Source organism: Sinocyclocheilus grahami, unplaced genomic scaffold (genome assembly GCF_001515645.1).
Source record: "Sinocyclocheilus grahami isolate Dianchi unplaced genomic scaffold, SAMN03320097.WGS_v1.1 scaffold7.1, whole genome shotgun sequence".
Classification (NCBI taxonomy): domain Eukaryota; kingdom Metazoa; phylum Chordata; class Actinopteri; order Cypriniformes; family Cyprinidae; genus Sinocyclocheilus; species Sinocyclocheilus grahami.
This window is the reverse complement of record NW_015505186.1, coordinates 1,949,654-1,973,361: the sequence shown is the minus strand read 5'-3', so window position 1 is coordinate 1,973,361 and position 23,708 is coordinate 1,949,654. Positions and strand designations below refer to the sequence as shown.

General features: G+C 37.2%; 1 protein-coding gene across 1 annotated transcript in view; it reads right to left on the bottom strand.

Moving 5' to 3' along the window:
* Positions 1 to 6,981: 6,981 nt before the first annotated feature.
* Positions 6,982 to 23,708, bottom strand: part of ppm1e (protein phosphatase, Mg2+/Mn2+ dependent, 1E) — a 50,376-nt gene continuing 33,649 nt past the window's right edge. Inside the window, exons 2-7 of the mRNA XM_016277047.1 lie at positions 19,572 to 19,693; positions 14,961 to 15,160; positions 11,179 to 11,367; positions 10,939 to 11,082; positions 10,219 to 10,312; positions 6,982 to 8,249 (exon numbers count right to left, since the gene is read on the bottom strand). Coding sequence (XP_016132533.1) covers positions 7,312 to 8,249; positions 10,219 to 10,312; positions 10,939 to 11,082; positions 11,179 to 11,367; positions 14,961 to 15,160; positions 19,572 to 19,693 — 1,687 coding nt within the window. The 3' untranslated portion in view covers positions 6,982 to 7,311. The remainder of the gene's footprint in view (positions 8,250 to 10,218; positions 10,313 to 10,938; positions 11,083 to 11,178; positions 11,368 to 14,960; positions 15,161 to 19,571; positions 19,694 to 23,708) is intronic.

Below are 23,708 nucleotides of genomic sequence, written 5' to 3'. Positions count from 1 at the left end.
TCTAATGGTAAAATGTTAGTTGCAGTTCTGCATGTAATGTGTTTGTACAGGTGTGATGTGTGCCACAGGATATATATATAATGGATATATATGGATATTTATTATACTTTATTATTATTATATAGTCTCTTTTAAAATAATGTCAAGTAACAAAAATGCTTTACAACCGGGTGACACGTAACACTGTATATGTGACATGGGCTCATGTTCTTGTCGCCACAGGAAGTGCAAGTAGCTTGATTAAAAGGCAGCTTGTTCAATTAAATTGTCCTGTGTTATTGCCAGGGCCTGACAGGTGGAGGCCGGAGACTATAATTACACGTCCTGGCTCAGAAAGCCTTTAGGGGTCACAAAAGGTCCTGTGTGTGACGGCAGTGAGGACTCACTCAGTTCTCAGAAATCAACGGGAACTGATACTACAGTGGGTGCTTATGTGTAGCATTAAAGAGATCATGAACTGGCTTTTTTATTATTTTGTACTGTTCTCTGAGGTCCACTTATAATTTTGTCAAGATTTTTTACATCAAAAAACTATTTAGAAGTAATAGGCTATTTTCTGTCCTGTTTTAGCTCCGTTTGAATAGGTGTGGTGGATAGTAGACTCAGAAGTAAATGCCCACTGCTATGACTGGCTAATAGTTGTGAATGTTTGCCAGCCTACATCCTTCACAAAAGGACGCTGCAGTGATTTAGGTTTAACATTTCAAATGATCTGTTTAACAGACAAAGCAATAATCATGATCACGTAATAAAAACAGTTACTCACAATTGTGTTGCAAGATTACTGTTGGATCCAATAGTCAGCACAGCATCCTCTTTCAGTTTCAATCTTTCTGAAAATCCCACTCGGAATTGTGCATTGTTTGTAAATGAATCCGCAGTAAAAATTAAGTGAACAAAGGACCAAGTTCTTACTGACGTGTTCTGAAACTTCATTAAAAATAAAGTTCATCCACTCTTTCCTAATGTTGGCACGCACAGCGTTTTGCTGTCTTCTGAGCCATCTTTATCTTTGGGTTTCGGTGTAGACCTGTGTTCGTCTCTTGTTATTTACACTACGTGTGTGAATCAGTGGGCGGGGCTAAACAGGCAGCGATGTAGAAGCAGGCATTGATCTTCTTCTGCCGAGGTGCTCACACTATTATAACATAGAGTGGTACATTCCACAACCTGTCGTTTTGGCAGACTGGCTTTCAATATAAGCTTTTTTAGACTAATGAGAAAGACTTGAATTTTGAAACTCAGAAAGTTTTTATAGCACAATGACCTCTTATATGTCAAAAGATCAAGGGAATTTTGATTTCTCAGTTCATGGCCTCTTAGAATTCAATATTTTAGTTTTTTCCTCCATTAAAAAAAAAAATAGGTAGCTGCAACCTTTGTCTCACAATTCAGACTTTTCTTAAAAAGGCATAATTAACTTTTAAAAATTAAATTGATCCCATCACTTCCAAACCAAACAGCTTTCTGTTGGTCACGGTGGCAAAGCTCGTTTGAGAACCCATTGTGAAAGTTTTGTTGGGAACTCTTTTGCCTTCATGCAAAATTCATGATCGTGTGGATTCCTATTGAAATGACTGGATTTTGCATGCGAAAATTACTGAACATAGCCTATATTTAATTTATATTTCATATATTTAACTACCTCCATCTCACAAAATGATATTTGATGAAACCGCATATTGACACGCAGTTTTTGAGACTGTTGCAAAGGATTATTCGATTTAAAAATATTGAAGCATGTTACACATTGGTATGCCTTACATAACATCAAATCTTCAAAATGTAGCTATGTATTATGGATTTGACCCAGCACTTCATAAAAAAAGAAGCTGAAACTTGAAGCTATTTAAATAATGAATTACATCAAAGTGACATTAGTTCATGTTTCAAATCTGACCGACTTCCTGCTCACCTGGTTATAATAACAATTTGACCAAAGTATGATTCATCAGAAATCTTCTCAGTTGAAATCAAGCACTGACCAGTCCATGAAAACTATCATGCATCCCATTAAAAAACAAAAGCTCTGAGAGTACAGTAGTGGTTTCTCATCAACACAGGTTTAATAGAATACAGTGATGACCATCAGTAACATAGGTTTCTTTTTAAAGATACATTTGTTTTTTTCCCATCCAAGTTGTCTGGAAACCCTTCCTCAGCTTTGCTTTAGAGAAGACGAGCACTTTGAAGAGCTCTCTTCACTCATGGCTTGCGTAGGTTCATTATTGCTAGCAGAAAAAGAGCAGTACTGAACAGTACATGGACAAAAGCAGTGACAGCAAGTGAGGAGGGCTAACCGTCAAGAAAGATCGAGAGCGCGGCCTCGACGCAGAAACTATCGCTAACAGGGGAAACGCTGAGTCTAACAGTCAGTCCACGGGGGGCCAAGGCTCAAGACCTACGTGAAGATGAAGTGAGATGTTCTTCACTGAAACAAACCGTCCGAAAATGTTGGCCCTTTGACTCATTACCACTCGGTGAATAAGCGAGAGCCTGTGACTGTATTACAGATCTGTTAGACTTCGCGTGCATCCAAGTAGTTTTCAAGTACGTACTTCAGCGATAAGGGGGCGCAGCCAAGGGTTACTGAAAAGCATTACAGACTTCTGTATCCATCTGAGTTATCAGTGGTGATTAAAATAGCACATTTAGAAGACAGACGTCACATACACATCCCAAATGTTACGCGCACTCACGCACACGCTCAAAACACACATGTATACAATATATGTAAGTTACTACATTTCTGATATATAATTTGAGCCCCGTACGAGGTGCTAGAGGAATGATCGTGAGGGAGATTGTACATGATGTTGAGGGCGAAAGGGGAAGGTTATCTCTGAATCTACGCCGTATATATCATCTCGAGCGCAGCTTCATCGCGAGGTCCGTGTCCTGTGAGCTGCACTCATCATCAATCTCTGGTCATCAATCCCGTCTCGAAGGCCGTGAGGGAACCAGGGAACATTTTCCGCTTCTAGTGCAGATCTAGGATTTACGAGGCATGATACATCTGGCAGGGCAGCCGGTGACATGCTTAGAAACTTCCTCAAAGGGTGGAAAATGCGGTGGTGAATCTCATAATGGACGGTAGAGTGCAAACATACATTTGGGACAGTCTGGGCGTTTTTTAATGCGGGTAAAAGTTTCATTGCTCCTGCTCCATGTTTCTGTTTGAAGGGTTCCTCTTACAGTACATTCGACATCTGGATGTACATTCTGGACCAGTTAAAATGCACCATAACAGATCAACTTCCCATTCAAGCCCCTTTTTCTGACAGGAGAGCACTGCTGGCTTTAAGCTCAGGCTTTATGTGGGTCAATTTCTTGGTTGGAGGCGGATGAAGGGAGCTTGAATGACAGCACACAAGTAATGGACGTTTATGCCCTGCCCATTATCCATCCCTCCGCCAACTAAAAATTAAATGGAAACTGATCAGTGCAATGGCACAGTAGGGATGGCACAAGTCTTTCCGCTAGTTATAGACGTAAGAGGGAAGGAGTTAAGGGTTGCAGCACTGCTAATCAGAAACACACATGTGGTTTGTGTCAAGCACAGGTATCTTGAACAGAACCATCCGATGTCATCACAGCTGTGACATCATCATACCTGTCAAATATGAAAAGGCGCATATGACTTTGGTGAGAAGGGTGGTGATCTTAATGTACTGTATGAAGATTACAGAATGAATAAGCATATAAATGGTGACGGTTACAACTGCAAATCATTTGAAATTATTTCAAAATATGACTGCTTACAGGTGGAATGGCTGGAAACTGGAATTTTGTTATTAAAGCAATACTTCAGTCCAAATGTTTGTTATTTGAGTTCTTTGAATGAGCTTAAAGATTGAATATAACGGCACAGTCAAGCTGGTAAGGGATTTGATCACACTAGTCTCAGTCTAAGATAATGTATTCAATTTATACTTTTGAAATATTGTGACAGTTGCTTCATAGTTCTGCACACTTGCAGGCATATATTTGATTCATTTTAAATGAGGCAAAATAATTTTTTGTGGTAATCTTAAATGGATAGATCACACAAAAATGAAAATTCTTATATCGTTTACACACCCATTTAAAATGTCTTTGTTTGTTTCGTCAATACAATGAAAGTCAATGGTAACCATTACCAACATTCTTCAAAATATCTATTTAAGGGTGTGTAAAAGATAACAGAATTGTCATTTTTGGGTGAACAATCCCCTAACCCAAAATATTGCTTAAAGCTTGTTGTCCCTTTCAGGCACAGCACTTCCAAAGCAATTCACTTCTATACATGATGCCCTGCTATCAGTGCCTGAGAGAGATAATACTTACAATACTTAAAAGGGAGTCCCTCGCTGTACTCTTCTTAAATTTAAATGTTAAAGTACAGTATATGTCCCGTTTAAAAATTGCAAGTGTTGTATCCATTTCTAAATAAAGAAACTGGTAGTGTATAGAAAAAAGAAAGTGGTAGAGCGATCGGATTTACTCATCCACTTTCCAGTCTGTCAAAAACAGGCCCATGTTGAAGATAATAAAGGCACACATTGTGCTGCTAAAACTCAACTATCCATGTCCTCAACACCTGAGGGGCACTTCAAACTACGAGCATCTCCTGACAGCCTTATTCTGTTGTCAAGCAAACCTCTCTGGCTACATTTACACATCCCATACAAACTTAAATCTGACAATAAATCAAATCAATAATCCAGCTTGCCAAAATAAAGATAATTGATAAGAGATATTTGGCCAAACATATTTGTTTTGAACGGGAAGTGAATATCTTGGACTAATCTTTCTCTACAGGGTTTAACAACAAGCTCTTGTAGATGAAGCACTGTTTAGGTAGTGTCTCCTGATGAATACTCATTTTCTTCTTTGGTTTTGAAACTGAAAGTGTATAGAATATATACTGCATCTAAATTTGATCTGATATGTTTCTCTCCAAGGCAATGATTGGAAAAGCAACAGGTGTTGTCTGTCAGTGGGTTATGTTATTTGTAGGTAGCGTCATCAAAGGGTGGCTGGAAATGTGGTGAATGTGTAAATGCTTCGACGTGGCAGCCGCCCAAAACCAGCCCAGCACTTTCCACAAATAGAATACAAAATAGAGCAACTTAAAAATCAAATCACTTTTAGTTCTTTCAACAAATGGTCAGTAAAAGTGGCACTTACACTTCAGAAACTAAATATTATATGAGTTGGTTTATTTTACATTGATTTTATATGAGGTTTGCAATTTTTGCAACCCACTTATCAAGTTTTGTCATTTTGATATTTCCTAGCAATAAACAAAATAAACATTAAAATTAAAGACATAATATTATTAAAATAAAATAAATGGCAAAGTAAAAAAAACACTAAATTGTATCCTATTTGCGAAAAGCACCATCCATGGTTTTTAGATAAATGGACACGCCTAACAAAATGAACTAGGTAAAACATGGGCTCATAAACAGCATGTGCGCACACTAATATGACGCCACTCATTCGTTTCTCAATGTCTCATCACAGCTAGGTCATAATTATGCCTGAGCTGCAATTTATAGACAAATCCGAAGCTGCAATTTATAGACATTATTACATCCTCGAGTAACCAGTTCATACAATAAGCAGGCTATACGCTTCAGATAAATGGGAAAAATTAATTTTAGAGGTCTATGATGTCAGTTCCTCTGAAGACTGTAGTGTTTGAACATTAAAATGGCTTCAATAACCAAAAGTTGTATCATGTCTCTCGCATCAAACACCAGATATAAGACATAAGATCTGTAGTCCTGTTGACTGCTTGATTCTACACCGGGTTTGTCTGAAACTTCACTTCTGTGTGTGTGTATATGAACAGAAGATAGTGTTAACAGTGTTAACACTCTTTTTCCCCTTACACACAAATAAAACTGGACCAGAGAGAGGGTTATGAGAATGAGGAAGCTGGCTTAGAGTGGTGAAGGATTCTGATAGGCTGGCTCATATAAGATGAGAGTGGAAGCATTAAAGCAATGTAGGATCTCATATGTTTGATTGTGTTTCTGTTCCAGAACTCAGTGAGTTGCCTCGCTGCCTGCTCCCTACATAGACACCCATCTGTGGAACCTCACAATGGACTCATTCGAATCCTCTACATAGGCAGCAACACAAATAATTAACACAAGGAATGTTATTAGGGTTTGCAGTAAGCATGTTGAGCTTATTTTCATCATGGAACAAAAATATAAAAATGTGTATTTTAATTGCGCCTCTTCTCAGAATTCTGAATTTACATCTTGTAATTCGGACGTTTTTTTCAGAATTCTGAGTTTACATTTCACAATTCTTTTTTTGTTCTCAATTTTGAGTTTTCATCTTGCATTATAGTTTGAAAACCCCGGGGCTGCATTTCAGTGTAAACGGACCAAAATGGGGAGACTTAACGATAACGTGGCTGCCCAATTTCGCTTTGCGTATCCTTGGCGACCGTGTAAACAATAACATCATGCTCATTGTTGTATCTGCATGAATGGTCATGTGACGTGCCTTTTCGGTTGTGTAGTGTGGACAGAGATCGTTTCTGAAACGCAGTGAAAACGCAAGAGTAGACGAGGATCGTTTTAAAATGAAAACACAGTAAACAGGACCTCAGAATTCTAAGTGTACATCTTGCACTTCTGAATTTTTACATCTCAGAATTCTTTGTTTGCATTCGGCAATTCTGACTTTTTTCCTCTGAATTTTGAGCTTGCATCTCACAGTTCTGACAGAACTCTGCATGTGTATGCGGTCAGTTTACGCTGGTGTAAAAATTCAGGGGAAATATAATAGAATTATGAGATGTAAATTCTGAATTCCGAGACAAAAAGTCAGAACTGTGAGAGGTAAAAATCAGAATTATGAGAAAAAAGTGCAAGTTCACAATTACAGGTTCATAACGTAAGAAAAATGTCTCAATTGTGAGACAAACTCACAATTGTGAACCAAAAAAAGTAAAATTTTTATATTTTTATTCCACGGCAGAAATAAGCTTCCATGCTGATAAGCATAACTATATATATAATACACACAGATATTGGGTAAATTTTAGTAAACTGTTTTTATCAAGATTTTCACTCTCTTCATTCTGGGTTTGTGTTCTGCACAAAGGATACATGTGATGCTGCCTTAAAATTTGTCAACAAGGTGACTAAAAGGTCCCTCAAAATGCTGCCTATGAAGGCTGCTCACTAGGTTTTGGAACAGAGTATGCAAGTATGTGTGTGTACGCCCACGTCATGTGTTGTGTGAAATGAGCGCGTTTTAGCTTCAGGGACGGAGGGTGGCATGATGGGGCAAGGAAGTTGTTGATTAGACCCTTTTGCTGTGGGTTACATGGGGAAAGGCTATCCCAGGCTTCCTCTCTGGAGAGCGGAGAGGATAGGGCACGCTTGGGAAGCAGCTCAGAGGACCGTGACTTTCTCTAGCCCTCCGGATCAGGCGCTGCGTTTCCCTCCTCAGCGGCATGATCTCCAGTCGCCTCTTCCTCCGGCCCTCCTGAGGGAAGAGCGCAGCCACCTCCAACAATTGTCCATCTGAAGTGGTCTGTGTGTAGGAGGGCACTCTGGGTTTAGGCTGGGGCTTTTGCCTGTACCCAGAGGGGCCGTCCTCTTGGTAGGGGCGCCAGGCTGCGCCACCCCCCCCATAGGGAGGTATGAGGTCTGGCATGACGGTTCTCGTTGGGGGGAGGCTGGATGAAGCTGGGAGCCTGAAGCAGCCAGTCTCTGCACGCAGGTCCGGCCCCATGATGCTCAGACTTGTTCTGTCCGTAAACGAATCCATGCGGTCTTCGTAGGCCAGGTCGGCCGGCGCCGAGCACTGCTGGAGTGGCCAGCCGGCCCGGTTCTTTCCTCCATTCTCCGCCCCTCCATCTTGACACACCAGCTCACTCTGCAAGGGCTCCACTTCCTCTTCCTCCTCTCCCGTGTCCTCCACCGGCTCCTCTTCCTGCTCCTCCTCCGGTTCATCTGAGGGTGGGGGCAAACGGGGGTCCCTGAGGAACACCACGATGACTGTGATATTGTCGCTGGACCCCGCGTCTCGGGCCGAGGCCACTAGCTTGTGGGCCACCATGGCGGTGTCCCCGTTGTTCTCCTGCAAGTGGTCGCTCACGACTCGCACAGCTTCTTCTGGATTCACTGTGTCGTAGAAGCCGTCGCAGGCCAGGATCAAGTAGTCCTCGCTGCCATCCAGGTTGAAGGTGGAGTAGTCCGCGTCTCCACAGATATAGGGCTTGTGTTCTGAATCACCTGTACATACAAAAGAAAAATCAAAGTAAATCAACTGAGAGTGAATATCACAAAAAATACAGATTTCAGGAAATTTGTCAATGGCAATTGACCCTTCGCTGTGAGTTTGACTGACAAGCGATCTGACCAATCCTAACGACGAATCTGACATTTTTTTCGACAAACAAAACAGACAGGAGAGTAGATTAACTTCGGTGGACTTAAACTTGAAATATAGTGTGTATTAACGCCTTTCTGTGTTTGAAATAAAATACATTCTGATGTTCATTCATGTTTATTTCATGCTTTATGTAAATATGAAAAGATGATCGGTTCAGGTGCCACAGCGATCTGTCACGACACATTAAAGAGCCACAAAACGGTATTTATTGTTTGAAATTCTTAAATGACAAAATTTGAAAGCTAAGACTTTGTTTCATACCAGAAGTAACAAGTGTCAAGTGTCCTCTTTGCGCCACAATATATTTAACCACACTGTGTTGTGTAAGAGGGGCATGGCTTGTCGGACATAGCAACAGTAACTAAGGGGGGTGGGTCTTGTCTTTGCAAAGTGTGAATTCCTTAGTTAAATATATTAAAAGTCATTATAACAAATACTAGATTTTAAATAAAATTATAGTTTTAGTAAAAACTTTCAACCAATATTTTCACTGCTGTAACACACTAGGAATAAAAAAAAAAAAACTAAAATCAACAAATACAACATTTTAAATATATATTTTTATCATTAAAAATATATAGCAAAGTGACAAGTTAAATCACATCACATTTTTTTCAGAATCAGCAATAGTTAACTGCCATGCAAATAATGCCATAATGCAAAAAAGGCAAAAATGTGCTAAAATATACTTCAATATTTTCAGAATCAGAATGAGTTTTTATTGCCAGGTATGTTTAAACATACGAGGAATTTGTTTCTGTTTCGTTAAACTAAACAGAATTTCTTAATTGCTTCTTTTGATTTTTTGAGTAAAATATGATTCAGACATGTTCTGGACTTGTTTCGTGTTTGTAAAAGACCAGTTGCCTAGGCTATGGCAGAATTAGCCTCACTTGTCCTATTTATGAATCAAGAGCTTTAAGGGAATTAAATGCTAGACTGATAGGATTATCTGACAGATTAGCCATCAGCATTTAGGGAGTGAAACGGTTTCTGGGCAGGAAGTCGTGGGAACGCTGCCTAAGGATTTTGCAGGTCAGCCTTTGTTATTGCAGCAACGTTCATTAGCCTGAAAGCCGTAATCTTACACTGGCTAATGTACATACTGTAAAGTATATTGATACATTATCAATAATTTATTGAGGTGATTAAGAAGTGTGTACACTTTTCAAATCCAACCACACAGTTGGTCTGATCACACAAGTTTTGAAACAGTACAGTGGTTTAAGTTTTGACAATAATCAATATTGTTTTTCGAAAGTACACAGACGCAGCTACTGATTTAGACCAAGTGGAAGCTGCACAATCTGGTTACATTGATTAAATTGAGTCTGTGCCAGGGTTTGCCTTCTAAAACACTGTCTCCTTCATACTGAAATCTATGGTGTGATGATAAAGGGTTTTCTGCAGTGGCCTATACATCCTCTTCTAAAAATATACATCCTCTTCTAAAAATATACATCCTCTTCTAAAAATATGCACCCACTGACCTTTAGTTCACTTTAAATTACAAAAGATTGTGCCTAAATAAGTGAATATATTGAAAGAGCACAAAAGCAAAGGCTTTCACAACCATGTTAAGGTGTTTTTACCTCTCTTCTCATGCCTTTGGCTCAATTACTGGGATTTGTGAAGCAATATTCTCTGTAAAGCTGCTTTAGAACAACACTATATGCATTGAGAAAAGCACTACTTAACTAATTTATGTAGGCTTTCACAGTATTTTACACAAAATGTTTGCTAGAAATACAATCAGGGCTGTCAGTTTAGCTTGTTAAATTGTATATTGTAATTTCAAATGTCCCATACCGATGGCTCTTGACACGGACAGACTGCCATTCACCCTCCATGTGCCGAACCAGATTACACACCCACCCAGAGCCTCAATCCTCTTTTTCTCATCCTATGCAAACACATAAACAAACAAACAAACAAACAATATGGTCAAGAGGAGTCATTAACCATAACAGTTAGTGTCATGTTCAGTTCAGTGTTATTTAGTGAAACTCTAATCGGCTGAACTGTGACTTACATAGTTTCATTATATAGATAAAGCTCCAAAGACTCGGCTCAACAGATCCACTCTTGGGAGTGCGTTATGTAACACAGCTTTACTGTCATGCGACTTTTGTCAATTGAATGGACTGTGCTAAAGGACATCCCACACAAAGAGCTCCACTGAGATAAAAACGAAGGTCATATGCACCAATTAGGACCAATCTAAGACTGATCTAAGATCAGTTTTCGGCATTTTTTTTTTTTTGGCATTTGGAACAGCTGATTATTTTATACTGGTCTCCCACCATTTCAAATTATTAAATTAAATTAAATACAACATAAAACTGTATTAAAATAGATAAAAAATTGTGAAAATAATAATAATAGTTTTTGTCGTATGGACTTGGAACAGCTGACCATTCCAACTATTTCAAATCAAATCAAATTAAATTAAATTAAAAAAATATATATATATAAAAAAAAAATTGTTAAAATAATAAGAAATAGCTTTGAGTGTCCAGTCTTTCTCACCTCTCTGTCTGGTTTGTGTGGTTTCATCAGCTCCACTGGTTGACCTCTCTTCACCATCATGACCTGTGAGTCCCCCAGCCAGGCTACGTACAGCGTGCGACCCCTCAGAAAGGTCACGACCCCTGTGGTGCCACAGCGCATGTTCTGTTCCAGAGATATGGATGCATAGACATTGTCAATGCAAAAAGGGCTGATATGAGCATCTTGATGTCTGACAGTGTTTGTGCGGTAAGAACTCACCTCACGTGACGCCTTCTGAATGAACCGCTCATCTGTAAGTTTGAAGCAGTGACACAGAGCCTCTCTAGGGTCTTGACTGAACATTTCTTGTCTGACCAGGTTTACGTGCAGGTGATTGGCGGCGTAGATGGCAGCATCCAGCCCGCCATGACCATCAAACACAGCGAAAAAAGCCTGCTCTTCCTGATCCTAAACACACATACTTCTCTGTTAGCTTTACTTATAAAATGACTGTGACAATAATAAAACAATTTGTCTCTAATTTTCATTTCATTGATTATATCATGATTCAAAGTAATTTGTTACAGTTGCATACTGAATTTTTTCCCCCTGTTATTCAGAAAATAGATTAATGCCACATAAAAGACCTCACAATCCATTCTTAATTGAAATAAATCCCTGTAAATGTCTCTCAATCCGTGCGAAACAGAAAACAAAAACATGGCAACCTCTGGCATCCAACAGATCAGAAGCTGTTCGCAAATCAGCTGCAGTCAACATAGCTAAATGAAATATTACATGAGAAATATATGCAAATGAAATGTTGATGCTTCCTCTTGTCGATCGGTTTTAATTATCAGCAGCTTACGAATGATTAAAAGGCTTAGTTCCGTAGCAGGGCTGGTCAAACAGGATAAGCTCTCACTGGTATAAATAAGGATTTCATTATGGAAGAATCCCTGAGATGCCATTATTAGAGCGCCTCGAGACAACATGAAATTACTCACATTTAGTTTAGGTTTTTATGACACGTGGATGCATTCAACAACTATTTTGAATTTGATTCATTTGTTCTTTCTTTGATTAATAAGTTAATACAATATTCCACATCTTGTCCAATATATGCTCTTACTCCCTTTAAATGTAAAAAAAAAAAAAATAAAGATTTTTTTCCCCCTCCTACAAGGGGACAAAACATGGAGGACATACGTAAAAAATAAATAAATTTAAAAAACAAACAGTATAGGTCAAGATAATCAGGTCAGTAAAATCGTAAGGTAAAGACAATAAAATGGGTCTTGCCACTTTTTATTGTATTTTATAGAAAATTAAATACATAATCATCACAGATTTTGATCCTAAGTCTCAGTGATTTAATTTATTCTAGACTAAAATACTAGCATAATATTAGTTTGTATAATAAGCATATGCATAAAATAGTGCTTTAGTTTACCTCATCTAAACCTTTGAGTGTTTTTATAAACATTGTGAACATTTCAATGTAAAAACAGCTATTTAGACAGACTGAAATAACAGCATATAAGTCAACAATCTGTATTATATGCATATGTACATGCATAAACACAAATCACATACATCCTGAAACTTTTTTAATTGTAGTGAATATGAAATTCAAAATATGAAATATGAATTTACTGAATATGAAATCTTAGTAATTTCCTTTTAATCACCTAAACCTTTGTGGGTTTTAAAAAATTTTTTTTTAATTGTGATAATTTCAATGTAAAAATCCCTATTTACATTAGATAATACATCAGGCAATAGTTTGTATTATATGCATATGTGACAAACGTAATTGTTTTTGTTCTTTACATTTTTTATAGAATTTTTTATCTACTCCAAAGTGTAGTCCTCAGTGTGCATAATTTAATTATAATGGGAGCGTTCTAGTTTTGTCATGTTGCTCATGTGGAAGAGCACTGATGTGGAACAACAACTATGTTTATATTTCCCTCTCTCTCTGTAAATGCATTGAATGATGTCCACTTATGGCTGAGACTGGTCTCTGATCTGCTTCTGCCTAAGGCAAAGGGATGCTAGTGTTCGCCAATAATACCAGTAAAAGCCCAGCATTTATCAAGTGGCTACCAGATGTGACAGATGAAGAACCGCCCCCCAGAGTCTATGAGTAAAGTGTGGTCGGGAAGAGCGTATTGATGAAACAGGCTGCCATCAGGACAGAATATTCCCCACAGTCGTGCTTTAGGGAGGGTCTGTTTCATGCTACAGTAGACAGCAATGCCACAGTGTCTACTCTTATTAGAGGAAGAATAGCCCACACATCTCATCTGAAACATCAAGTAGATCTGGATGCGAGATGGTAAATCCGTCTGCACTTATTGCTTTCTGGTGACGGAGCACATTCTCGCTCGACTGGAAATTACACTGGCAATCAGGAAAGAAATTACATAATGCTGTTTCTTCAGGGATGTTAGGTTCAACACAACTCTATTACGATGAAAAGTGATGTTTAGTGTATCGTGCTTTAGCATCTACCTTGACGCACATTTGTACGAGCTATTTGTTAAAGTGCGGAAAGCTCAGCAGAGGCCTTAAAATGAGTTTTTGATGAAAAGCAATCATGAGCTGCTGACAGCCTTAGTATTCATGGGCTGTAAGATGCCTTAGAATTTGCCTGTGGGTCGGAGCTGTGGCTTAGCAGCTTGCGTAGATCCTCAGGCATATTGAGCCCTGGTGCTCATATGGGTGCTGCAGATTTAAATCGATTGTGAAACATTTCCTGATCATATTCTATCATCTTTTGCCAATCAAAAAGGGGATATAAATAAACTTTAGAGAAGAATTTGCCATGGAAATGATCTCTACATCCATAAAATAAATACAATGTGTTTTAAGAGTTTTGGGGGGATACTGTCTGACAAATACACACCTTAAATAGGTGTCCTGAGAAATCATATTTGTCTCTATGACAGCTCTAGGTACTGTAAACAGCATAAATAAATAAAATAAAAATACTGAATCAGAGAAATATTGGATTGTTTGGTGTTTATTATAAACTACCTAAAACTACATTTTTTTCATACTTTTGAAAGCATCTCTTACGCTTAACAAGGCTGCATTAATTTGATCAGAAATACAATAAAACAGTAAAAATGTGAAATATTATATTGAAAGTAATTATTTTCTATTGTAATATACAGTATTCTATTGCAATATATTTTTAAATTATTCCTGTGGTGCAAAGCTGAATTTTCAGCATCATGCTGATTTGCTGCTCAAGATACATTTCTTGACAGCAGTTGTGCTGCTTAATATATTTTTGTGGAAACCGTGATCATTTTTTTTTAGGATTCTTTGATTAATAGAAAGTAGCGCTGTCAAACGTATATAAAAAAAATGAATTGCACATTTTTTCTGAAATTAAATCACGATTAATCCCACCTAACATTAAAATTTTGAAATATACTTTTATATTTAAATAATTTCACATTCAATCTTCAAATTAATGTAAACTCAACATAAAGACAGTATATTTTTAATATTTGATTAATCATTTGTTTAATATTTTTTTCTTTTGTTCTTTGATGAATAGACTTCACAGCAGCTGGGTTAGGTTATTTGGCTGCTACTACTTTAAGAGTTGCCGCTGCTGAATGTGATGCGAATACTCGTAGTTCACTCGCGCTTTAATATGAAATGATACAGGCTACAGCGTGCGCCACTGTGTTTGTGCATGTAATTGAAGAGCATGCACTAGGAGCACAGTGTAACGGCTGACAGGACAGGAAAATTTGTTTTTACTGATACATGGCCTCACAACATCTCATCTGACAGCAGTTAATGCGCTAATTTTGACAGCACTAATAGAAAGTTAATAGGAACAGCATTTATATGAAATCTTTTGTAACGTTATAAATGTCTGTACTGTTACTTTTGATAAATTTAATGCATCCATGCTGAATACAAATACAAATTTCTTAAAAACAAATCAACTTACTAACCCCAGACTTTTAAACAGTAGTGTACATTATATTTGGTGAAAAATAAAAGGTAATTCAAAGTCTCAATCAAGGTCATACCTGTAGATTGAAAAGTGTGTTGAAGTCAGGAATGACGACGTGTTTGTCTTCCATCTTTCGACGCATGTTTTTAATAGCGTGGATGGAGGTCTCGTAGTACGGCAAGTGGCGGCGGCGATACGGGAACTCCTTTAGCCAATGACAGCATGTCTCGCATAGCTTATTAAAGACCAGCCGGGCCAGCTTCACCGAATCGATCTCTGCCGAGGCAAATAACATGTTACATGTTACACAGGCAAACATAAACACTCTGAGCTGCTTTGATTCAGGATGACTAAGCAGCCATTCTTTCATGTCACAACAGTGTAAAAAAACACATACATGCACCACACATAAACAGACATTGCTGTTTTTTTTCTCACAAGACAAACAGATTTGACTGTAATATCATATTGGAAAAGAAGAGTGCATGAGCTGCTGATTAAATGCATAGTGGAAGCGGAATTGAGGACAGTGGGCAAAAGAGGCCATCTGCCAACTGAGAAAGAGAGAGAGGAGGTGACTGGTTAATGATGATGGGATTGTTCCAGCTCTGGTCTCTATGGACTAAAACTGACATTCCTTCATTCTGTGAACATCTCATCAATATCTCTGAAGCACATGCTCTCCCTTTACAACCACCTGTGATCTATATGCTGCTCTTTACATCCTCAAAACTTTTCAGATAGTGATATGCATTTGATGGACAACTAACCCAATTGTTTTGTCTATTAAAGGGATAGTTTACTTAAAAATTAAAAATCTGTTATCATTTATTCATGTTGTTCCAAACCCACATTCTGGCAGATCAAAACACATCAAGTCGGGTCAAATGTCAGATGACACAAATTGCTTCTGGTTCTCATGTCTCTCATATTAGAATATGCCAAATTTGAATATCTGGAAGTGCGAATAAGATTTAAAAGATACCGGAATTAATTCCAGTCTATTTGTTACATAAAGTTGTTGCATGGCTGCAGAAGACTTGAAATAAAGCATATAAATCTGCATTTGCATTCATTGTCTGAAAAAGTGCAGCATTAACATTCTTCAAAACATCTTCTTTTGTGTTCTATTGCAGAAAGTCACAGGTTTGGAAAGACATGAGGGTAAGTAAATTGACAGAATTATAATTTGTAGGTGTATAAAACCTTTAAAAGTATCATTGGCAAGCAAGTTATTTGTTTCTCAAGCTCATAAAATGTTGCTGAAAGAGTTCGCATGCCAAAACTTATGGCAAAGTCCCAGATTTGCCTAATGGAGTGTCTGTTTTTTATGACTCCATTTATGACGTATTTTTCAAAGGCTGCATTTTTGTCTTTGTCTATCAGTCCGCCTCAGTTAGGGATGCACGATATATCGGCCACCATATCGGTATCGGCCGATAAATGCTCATTTTTTCTGTTATCGGTATCGGCCTGATAAGAAAATTTGGCCGATATCTTAAAGCCGATAAATAATGCATTATTTCCTTCAGAGACACTTCAGATGCGCGCTGTTTGTTTGCAGCCTTTTGTGCAATTGTACGTTGTAATATTGTGTTTATTTGATGTATATCTGATTTATCTCATATAGAATGCGTTTGGTTAAGTTAAAAGAGCGCTTCAGTTTACCGGTGATCGTCTTTAGCTCAGCGCACGCAGCTCAAACAGCAGTGCACAACATTAATAACTATGATTGGGAATGTTGTGTATATAACATTCTAATGAGAACATTATTATAATAAAACGTTGTGCATTCTTTGGGTTTAGTTGCTGTGTTTCAGCGCGTTGATATGGGAAGAGCGCATCCACAACAGCATCACACATTCTGACTATAGCACGCAATAACTGCATCATTTTGTACATATATAAGTTGTAATATTATGTTTATGTTGTATTAATATTAATCTCAGGATGCATTTCCTTGAGTTAAATAAGCTGCCAGCAAAACGCTTCAGTTTACCATGTTCATTCAGCTCTTCAGCTTCAGCACGCGCAGCTCAACGACTGCTATTTAAAACAGTGGTATTAATTTGTTACTTTTTCAAAATCATCGATACATTATTAACAACAACAACCACTTGTATTTTTCTCTTATTATTTTCATCAACAATATGGTTTAGTAATTAAAATAATTTAATTATTGTCCGTGCAGAGGCTATTCTGTTTTATTGATCTGTGGCGCATTCATTTTGATTCTTTACACGTGTAATGATGTCCAGTGACTTGTTTGCATTATTTATGCATTATTTTATTTATTTGTATTTATTTGACTTTTTTATGACTAAATTTGGTAATGGGAGAGTAAAAATATTTTTAAAACGTACACCGTTCAAACTAGGCTGCTTATGTTGAAGTGTTTGGGATGTGGCTTTTAATGATGAGACCTTTTTTATAATCAGGCTCTCAAAAGGTATATAACAACTTGGATATAGATTTATCGGCCAACATATCGGTTATCGGCTTTCAAAAATAAAGAATAATCGGTTATCGTATCGGCCAAAATTTTCATATCGGTGCATCCCTAGCCTCAGTACTGCTTTTGACAGATGTATTTTAGCATTGTGTGGACGAAGAGGCCTTTTAGATTGTTTGATGGTTGTAAAAGCAGACATTACATGCTCTTTTCTCTTCCCTTAGTCTTTTAGATGCGCTCTCTCTCTCTCTCTCTGTCTTGTCTCTGTGGGCACAGAATCTATATTTAATCTGCCATCTCAAGGCTGAGCCGGTGAACACTATGTACTGCCTTTGCCCTGAGCAGATGTCTGTCTGCCACCCATTGTACTGACATCAGTCGTTTCCACTGCTACGACTTACACTAAACATACTCTCTGCTGCTGGAATGGGTCACCTCATGTAGGCCTGTTTAAAGGACTGTACCTCCCGTGAAACCCTTTATCAACTGTCCTGGCTGAGGAAAACCAGACTCGGCTCAAGTGGAGTTCTCGTGCTCTGACGTATTTTTGAACAGTGCTTAAACTCAACACAGATTGCAGTCCATCTGGCTTTATAAATCGACCGTCCACTCAGGAAAGTGTCTGGGATCAGCGTGCTATGTGAATGTCTGCGCTAACTCATGACGGCAATAGTTGGATGTGAACCACAGAGAATTATTGCAGCCTTCATGACATGCGGGAATGATTGTATTTATGAGATCAGTGCACATGAACGCCACCGCAATGTTGTAATTACCAGTGAGGAATTTTCTTCCAGAGTTGTCGTATGTCTATTAAAGAATTATGCAAGAAACAAATTGCTGTCGGTCACAATTAAAGATGAAATGTGTAATTTTCCTAGTAACAGAAGCAGAATTGTAATCTGTTTGGATGAACAGGCAAAGCAAACTACATTTCTGTTCTCTGTGGCAGCACAAGAATGTTAAAAAGACATTAATAAAATATATATCAAAATTCCATACTATTTTGTCAATATAAATTGAAAATATATAAATATATACAATACAGCGGTATGAAATGTTACAATACAAAAATTACATATATTAAACTTTCATACTTTTTGGTAAATAATAGTAATGTAATGAAATTTAATATTGTAATATATTTGAATAATTTAATCAAATTAAATATTATATATTACGAATAACATGCATTTATATATTTTTTATAATATATTCATCAAATCTATTTTTTTTGTCTAAAAATAGATTTTAGACAACAGAGTATAGAATTTTTATATCTATTATTTGATGTATTTCATATATATTATGATGATAATAATTTTCATGTTATGGTTGATGTTAAAATTTTACAGTATATTGTCTAAATAAATTATTTTAAATGCTATAAATAAATTTAACCATTCATTTTATAATGCAGAGTATAAAAAGTTAATATTTATTTTGATATTTGCTAGATTACTCTAAAGTATTATATTTAAAAAAAGACTATTAAAATGATTTCATATATTTAACTTATTAATGTTTTTAAAGATGACGTGAAAGGTAATCTAAATGTAAAAATAAAGGAAATGGGCGTGTACAATTAAATACGCAATATTGACCAATACAGATTTTAAAAAATCTTAAATATAGGCCAAAGACCAATATGATACTAACATATTGCACATCATCATTTGCATGTAAGGCAACATCTGTCCTCCATAAAGATTGTAATATACTTTCATGTGGCAGTTTACAGTTATTGCTACAGAAAGAGTCATCTGAAGTGAAGGGGGAAATGAATCAGATCAGACACGATATCATAACAAAAAGAGGTGTCAAATATGAATAGATCTTTCGAGCTCCATTAGACCTGCTCCTTTCTAAACCAGCCAAAACTGTGGCACATTAGCAGCCGTTCTCACCTCAAATTCCTTTGCCATTTCAATTCGAATATAGAAAGATAAGGAAGCAATTCAGGCCAAAGTTAAGTTAGTAAGTGACCTAAATTTGCAGTTGAATAGGAGGTTTAAAATTGTGCCGAATGGCCTACATTCGGATCAAATATCACGAGATCTCTACTCAATAGCAAGATCCAACTCATTCACTGGCTTTACTGACACTACGTGACTTCAGATGGCTCATGGGTGTCAAGAAAACCACAATGAATCTACGCTAGACTTGTCTCGTTTAAAAATAAGACTTCACAGTGCAAGTTACGTTTATGTGATGTGGTTTTTATAGGGCACTTACGAGGCAGCGTGTCTGTGCCATCCTCCACACTCTTGTTGAGATAGTACATGGAGAGATCACTTTGCAGGATACTGTCTGCTGTACCACGGGCCAGGGCTGCAGCCAAGGAAAAAGGGCAATTACTGTAAAAGAGAGAGGAAGAGAGAGAGCGCTTTAAAACATCTGCCGAGTAGCTCACAGAAACATTATGCAAAGGAGCGCTGTCAGTATTTGATTCAATTTTCCTGCATTTTTTTTTTTTTTTCAGCACCAGAGCGAGTGCTCGTTTAACCGTGAGATGATGAGTAGGAGGTAAAAGCAATATGTACAGGTCAAAACAGAGAGAATGGCCAAAGATATTCCAGCTGAATATGTTCTTATGATCATTGTGCATCAAAAACCTCTTTGCCAACAGACTGTTTTCTTGTAAGGGCGAGTTATTCCTTTAAAAAAAAGCTTGTGTTGTGGAACAAGGGTAGAAAGCTGAACTGTAAGTGTTAAAGCCTGGCTTTTTAACTACTGATGTGAATATCCTTTTAGGGCTTGTCGCTCTGATGGATTGAGAGAGCGAGGAGAGGCACTCTAAAACTAGCATGACCCAAATCCACTCCAGCACTCTGCCGCTCTGAGAGCAGAGACCCCGCTGGATCACTGAAAATAAATACAACTGCACATTATGAAATCAAGAGCCGACACTTAAAGACAAGCCCCGTCATCCTCATAAGAGGATTTCATAAGAGATGATGGAGTTATCATCCGAACAGACAGGGATCTCCCCATTAAATGACTGACAATGAATATTAAGATAAGGACCATAAATCCTATATGTTTATACAGCATATTGACATTATGACATGATGAATACTGCACTTTTTTTGGGTAATTACAAGAATATAGAGTCAAAATTTTAAGACCTTTGTGTAACTGGTTTTTGAAGGTGAAATATCATTGTAAACCACATTTGGGGTTGGAAAATTATTAAATTTTTTAAATAAAAGCAGTCTTTTATGCCAACCAATGCTGCATTTATTTGATCAAAAACACAGTAAAACAGTAATATTGTGAAATAATACAATTTACAATAACCTTTTTCCTTTAATAATCTAATTTATTCTGAATCTGGTGCTCAAGAAATATTTCTTATTATCAATGTTGATAACAGTTGTGCTGATTAACTTTTTGTTGAAACTTATTTTTTTTGTAACATTATAAATGTCTTTATTTATTATATGAATACTATATATAACAGTAAAGTATTCACTTACTGATCCCAAACTTTGGAACAATATATATTAAAGAAAAAAAAAACGATTTCATTAATGCTTGTCCATTAAATAAAAAAAAATAAATAAAAAAAACATGGACAAATAATTGGTGTTTCCAACTGTTGAAAAGAACAATTATCTGGCACAGAAACAGTAATACTGTGAAATAATAACATTTTAAATATATATTTTTTTAGTTTAATATAGTTTACATAGTAATTTATTCAGAATCTTTTGCTCAAGAAACATTTCTTATTAGTATCAATGTTGAAATCAATGCTGTGCTGCTGAATATTTTTGTGGAAACTGTGATTTTTTTCCAAGAACAGATTTTATTTGAAAAAATATTTTTTTTATAACATTATAAAATGTCTTTACTGTCACTTTTGATCAATTTAATGCATCTTTGCTAAACAAAGTAATAATTTCTTTAAATTCTCACTGATCCCAAATTTTTCAATGGTATGTATTTATGAAAGTATATATTATATATATATATATATATATATAGAAATTATATATCAATCATAACAAATCCAGAAAAAAATGCTTGTCCATTAAATAAAAAAAAAAAAAACATGAACAAATAATTAGTGTTCCAACTGTGGAAAGGAACAATTATCTGGCACAGAAATAATTGATCTCAGTGAATAAATATGCTTCCAAAATCTATAAAACGTGTGTCTTGGACAGTGTCAATGTGCCATTCCCATCTCCCTCTGTCTCTGAGGGGCTTCAGCGGCGTTTGCCAACATTCTGTTGAATTAATAGCCTCAGCTGCGGCCTGATGGGAGAGGATAACAGAGCCATCCAATTATGTGATGTCCTAATCCCAAAAACATTTATTATGATGCGCTCAGTTTATGAACGACTGTCTGTAATGAATTAATATTTATATGAAAGTTTTGTATAAGAGAAGCCAGAAGAAATGAAGATCATAAAGACAATGGATCTGATTTCGTTCTAAATCCAAATATTTTATTTTCTAAAGGTTTAGGGTAACACCTTTTTCCTGAACGTTGAAGTCTTGCCCGACTGCAAAAGTGCTTTACATTTCTGGTCTCTGGTGTTTCTAGTCAAATTAATGTATTTATAACATATTATAATTTTAACCACTATACCATTATAATACTTACATATTCTTGGTTACAGCTATAAAGTATGACCACCCCAGAACTGATGTCTTACATCATATGTTACAGTGCACCGTTATAACGCATTATGAATGAATATCTTCACAATGATTTAAAATGCCTCCACTCTGGCGGTCATAGCAACGTAAGGCTGTACGGCACCGACAGTGGGCTGCACAATGTGGGCTGCGCCATGACGACGGGTTGCCGTGGTGAGTGATGTTGTAGTGAGGCAAACAGCCACTATCCGCCCTCAGGCCAGAACACACGTTAGATATTAGAAATCAGAGCAATCTCTAACTACCTCACACACACAGTGAGCACGAGAGGCTGGAATACCAGCCCAGCAGGCGGGAGGGCGGAAAGTGGATCATTCTCAAGGACGACTCAATGACGGTCTGCTCCAAATGAAAGACCCAGCAGAGAGATGAGAAGGAGGCTACAAACTAACAGCTAACAGCTTCTACCAGACATCATATAGTCAGTTCACTCAGCAAGAAGAAAGAATGAAAGAGAGTTCACATTAATCATAATCCATTTACCCATTACATAATTATTTATACTTTACACTGTGTATATTGTTAGTATCTATCTATCTATATCGATATCCATCCATCCATCTATCTATCTATCTGTTCATCGATATCCATCCATCTATCCATCCATCCATCCATCCGTCTGTTCATCGATATCCATCCATCTATCCATCCATCCATCCATCCGTCTGTATGAGAGGATTTTCCTTTTCACACACAGCTTCTCCTCGGAGACTCCAGTTCAGTTTAGCCATAAGTGGCTGTTCTGTTGTGATCCATGGTGGTGATGTACTGCCATAATGAATCATCATTTATCATTAAGATTAAACTGTGTTAAGAATGCCTAAAATGAATATTAAGAAGATATAAAATGCAAAAGTCTGTCAATGTCTACTCATCTTCACGCTGTTCAAACTCATATGTGTGAAACACAAAAGGTAAGTTTCTGAGGGCACTCTTTTTGATATAAAAAAGTAAATGGGGACTGAAGCACCAAAATGACTAAAAAGAACCATAAATAAATCATAATTATGGTCCATTTGGCTTATTGTCTGTTCCTCACACAAAACTATCATATGACTTCAGAAGAGCACACAAAACAAACTACATTTATGGTATTTTCTTTTTTGTCATTTTAGAGCCTGACAGTTCTAGTCCCCATACATTATATTCCACTGAAGAAAGCAAGCTGTGTTTGGAACAATGTGAGAGTGAGTAAATAATGACAAACTTTTCACTTCTTTAATAAGTACGATGTGCGCAATATACCATGTTTAACTGTGTAACACAACACATAAATGGACATTCCCCAGTTCATAAGAAGAGCTGGTGGGTGGAAATGAGTTTGTGGGTGCTTGTTGATAAATTGGAGTGTGCGTAGATGACTCAAGGGTTATTAATAGCAGCATGCAGGATTAACACCAAACTAAATCATCTTCCTGTCCATCACTCTCTCTCTCAATCTCTCTGTTACACCCACCATCCTCCCCCGCACACACTCACACAACAGCATGCCTAAATAAAGACTAGTGCTTGTTCTGGGTCAAGGACCTTCATGAAAACCCCACTTTTCCCATCATTCCTCTCCTGCTCAGTATAGCGCCTCAGAGTCACGCTTTCGGAAAGGGAGGGAGGGAGAGAAAAGAGAGCGATGGCGTCATCACGCCTACGCATCGCGCTAACCCACACTTTTCATACTCCCTTCCTTTGACCTGCCTGCTGACG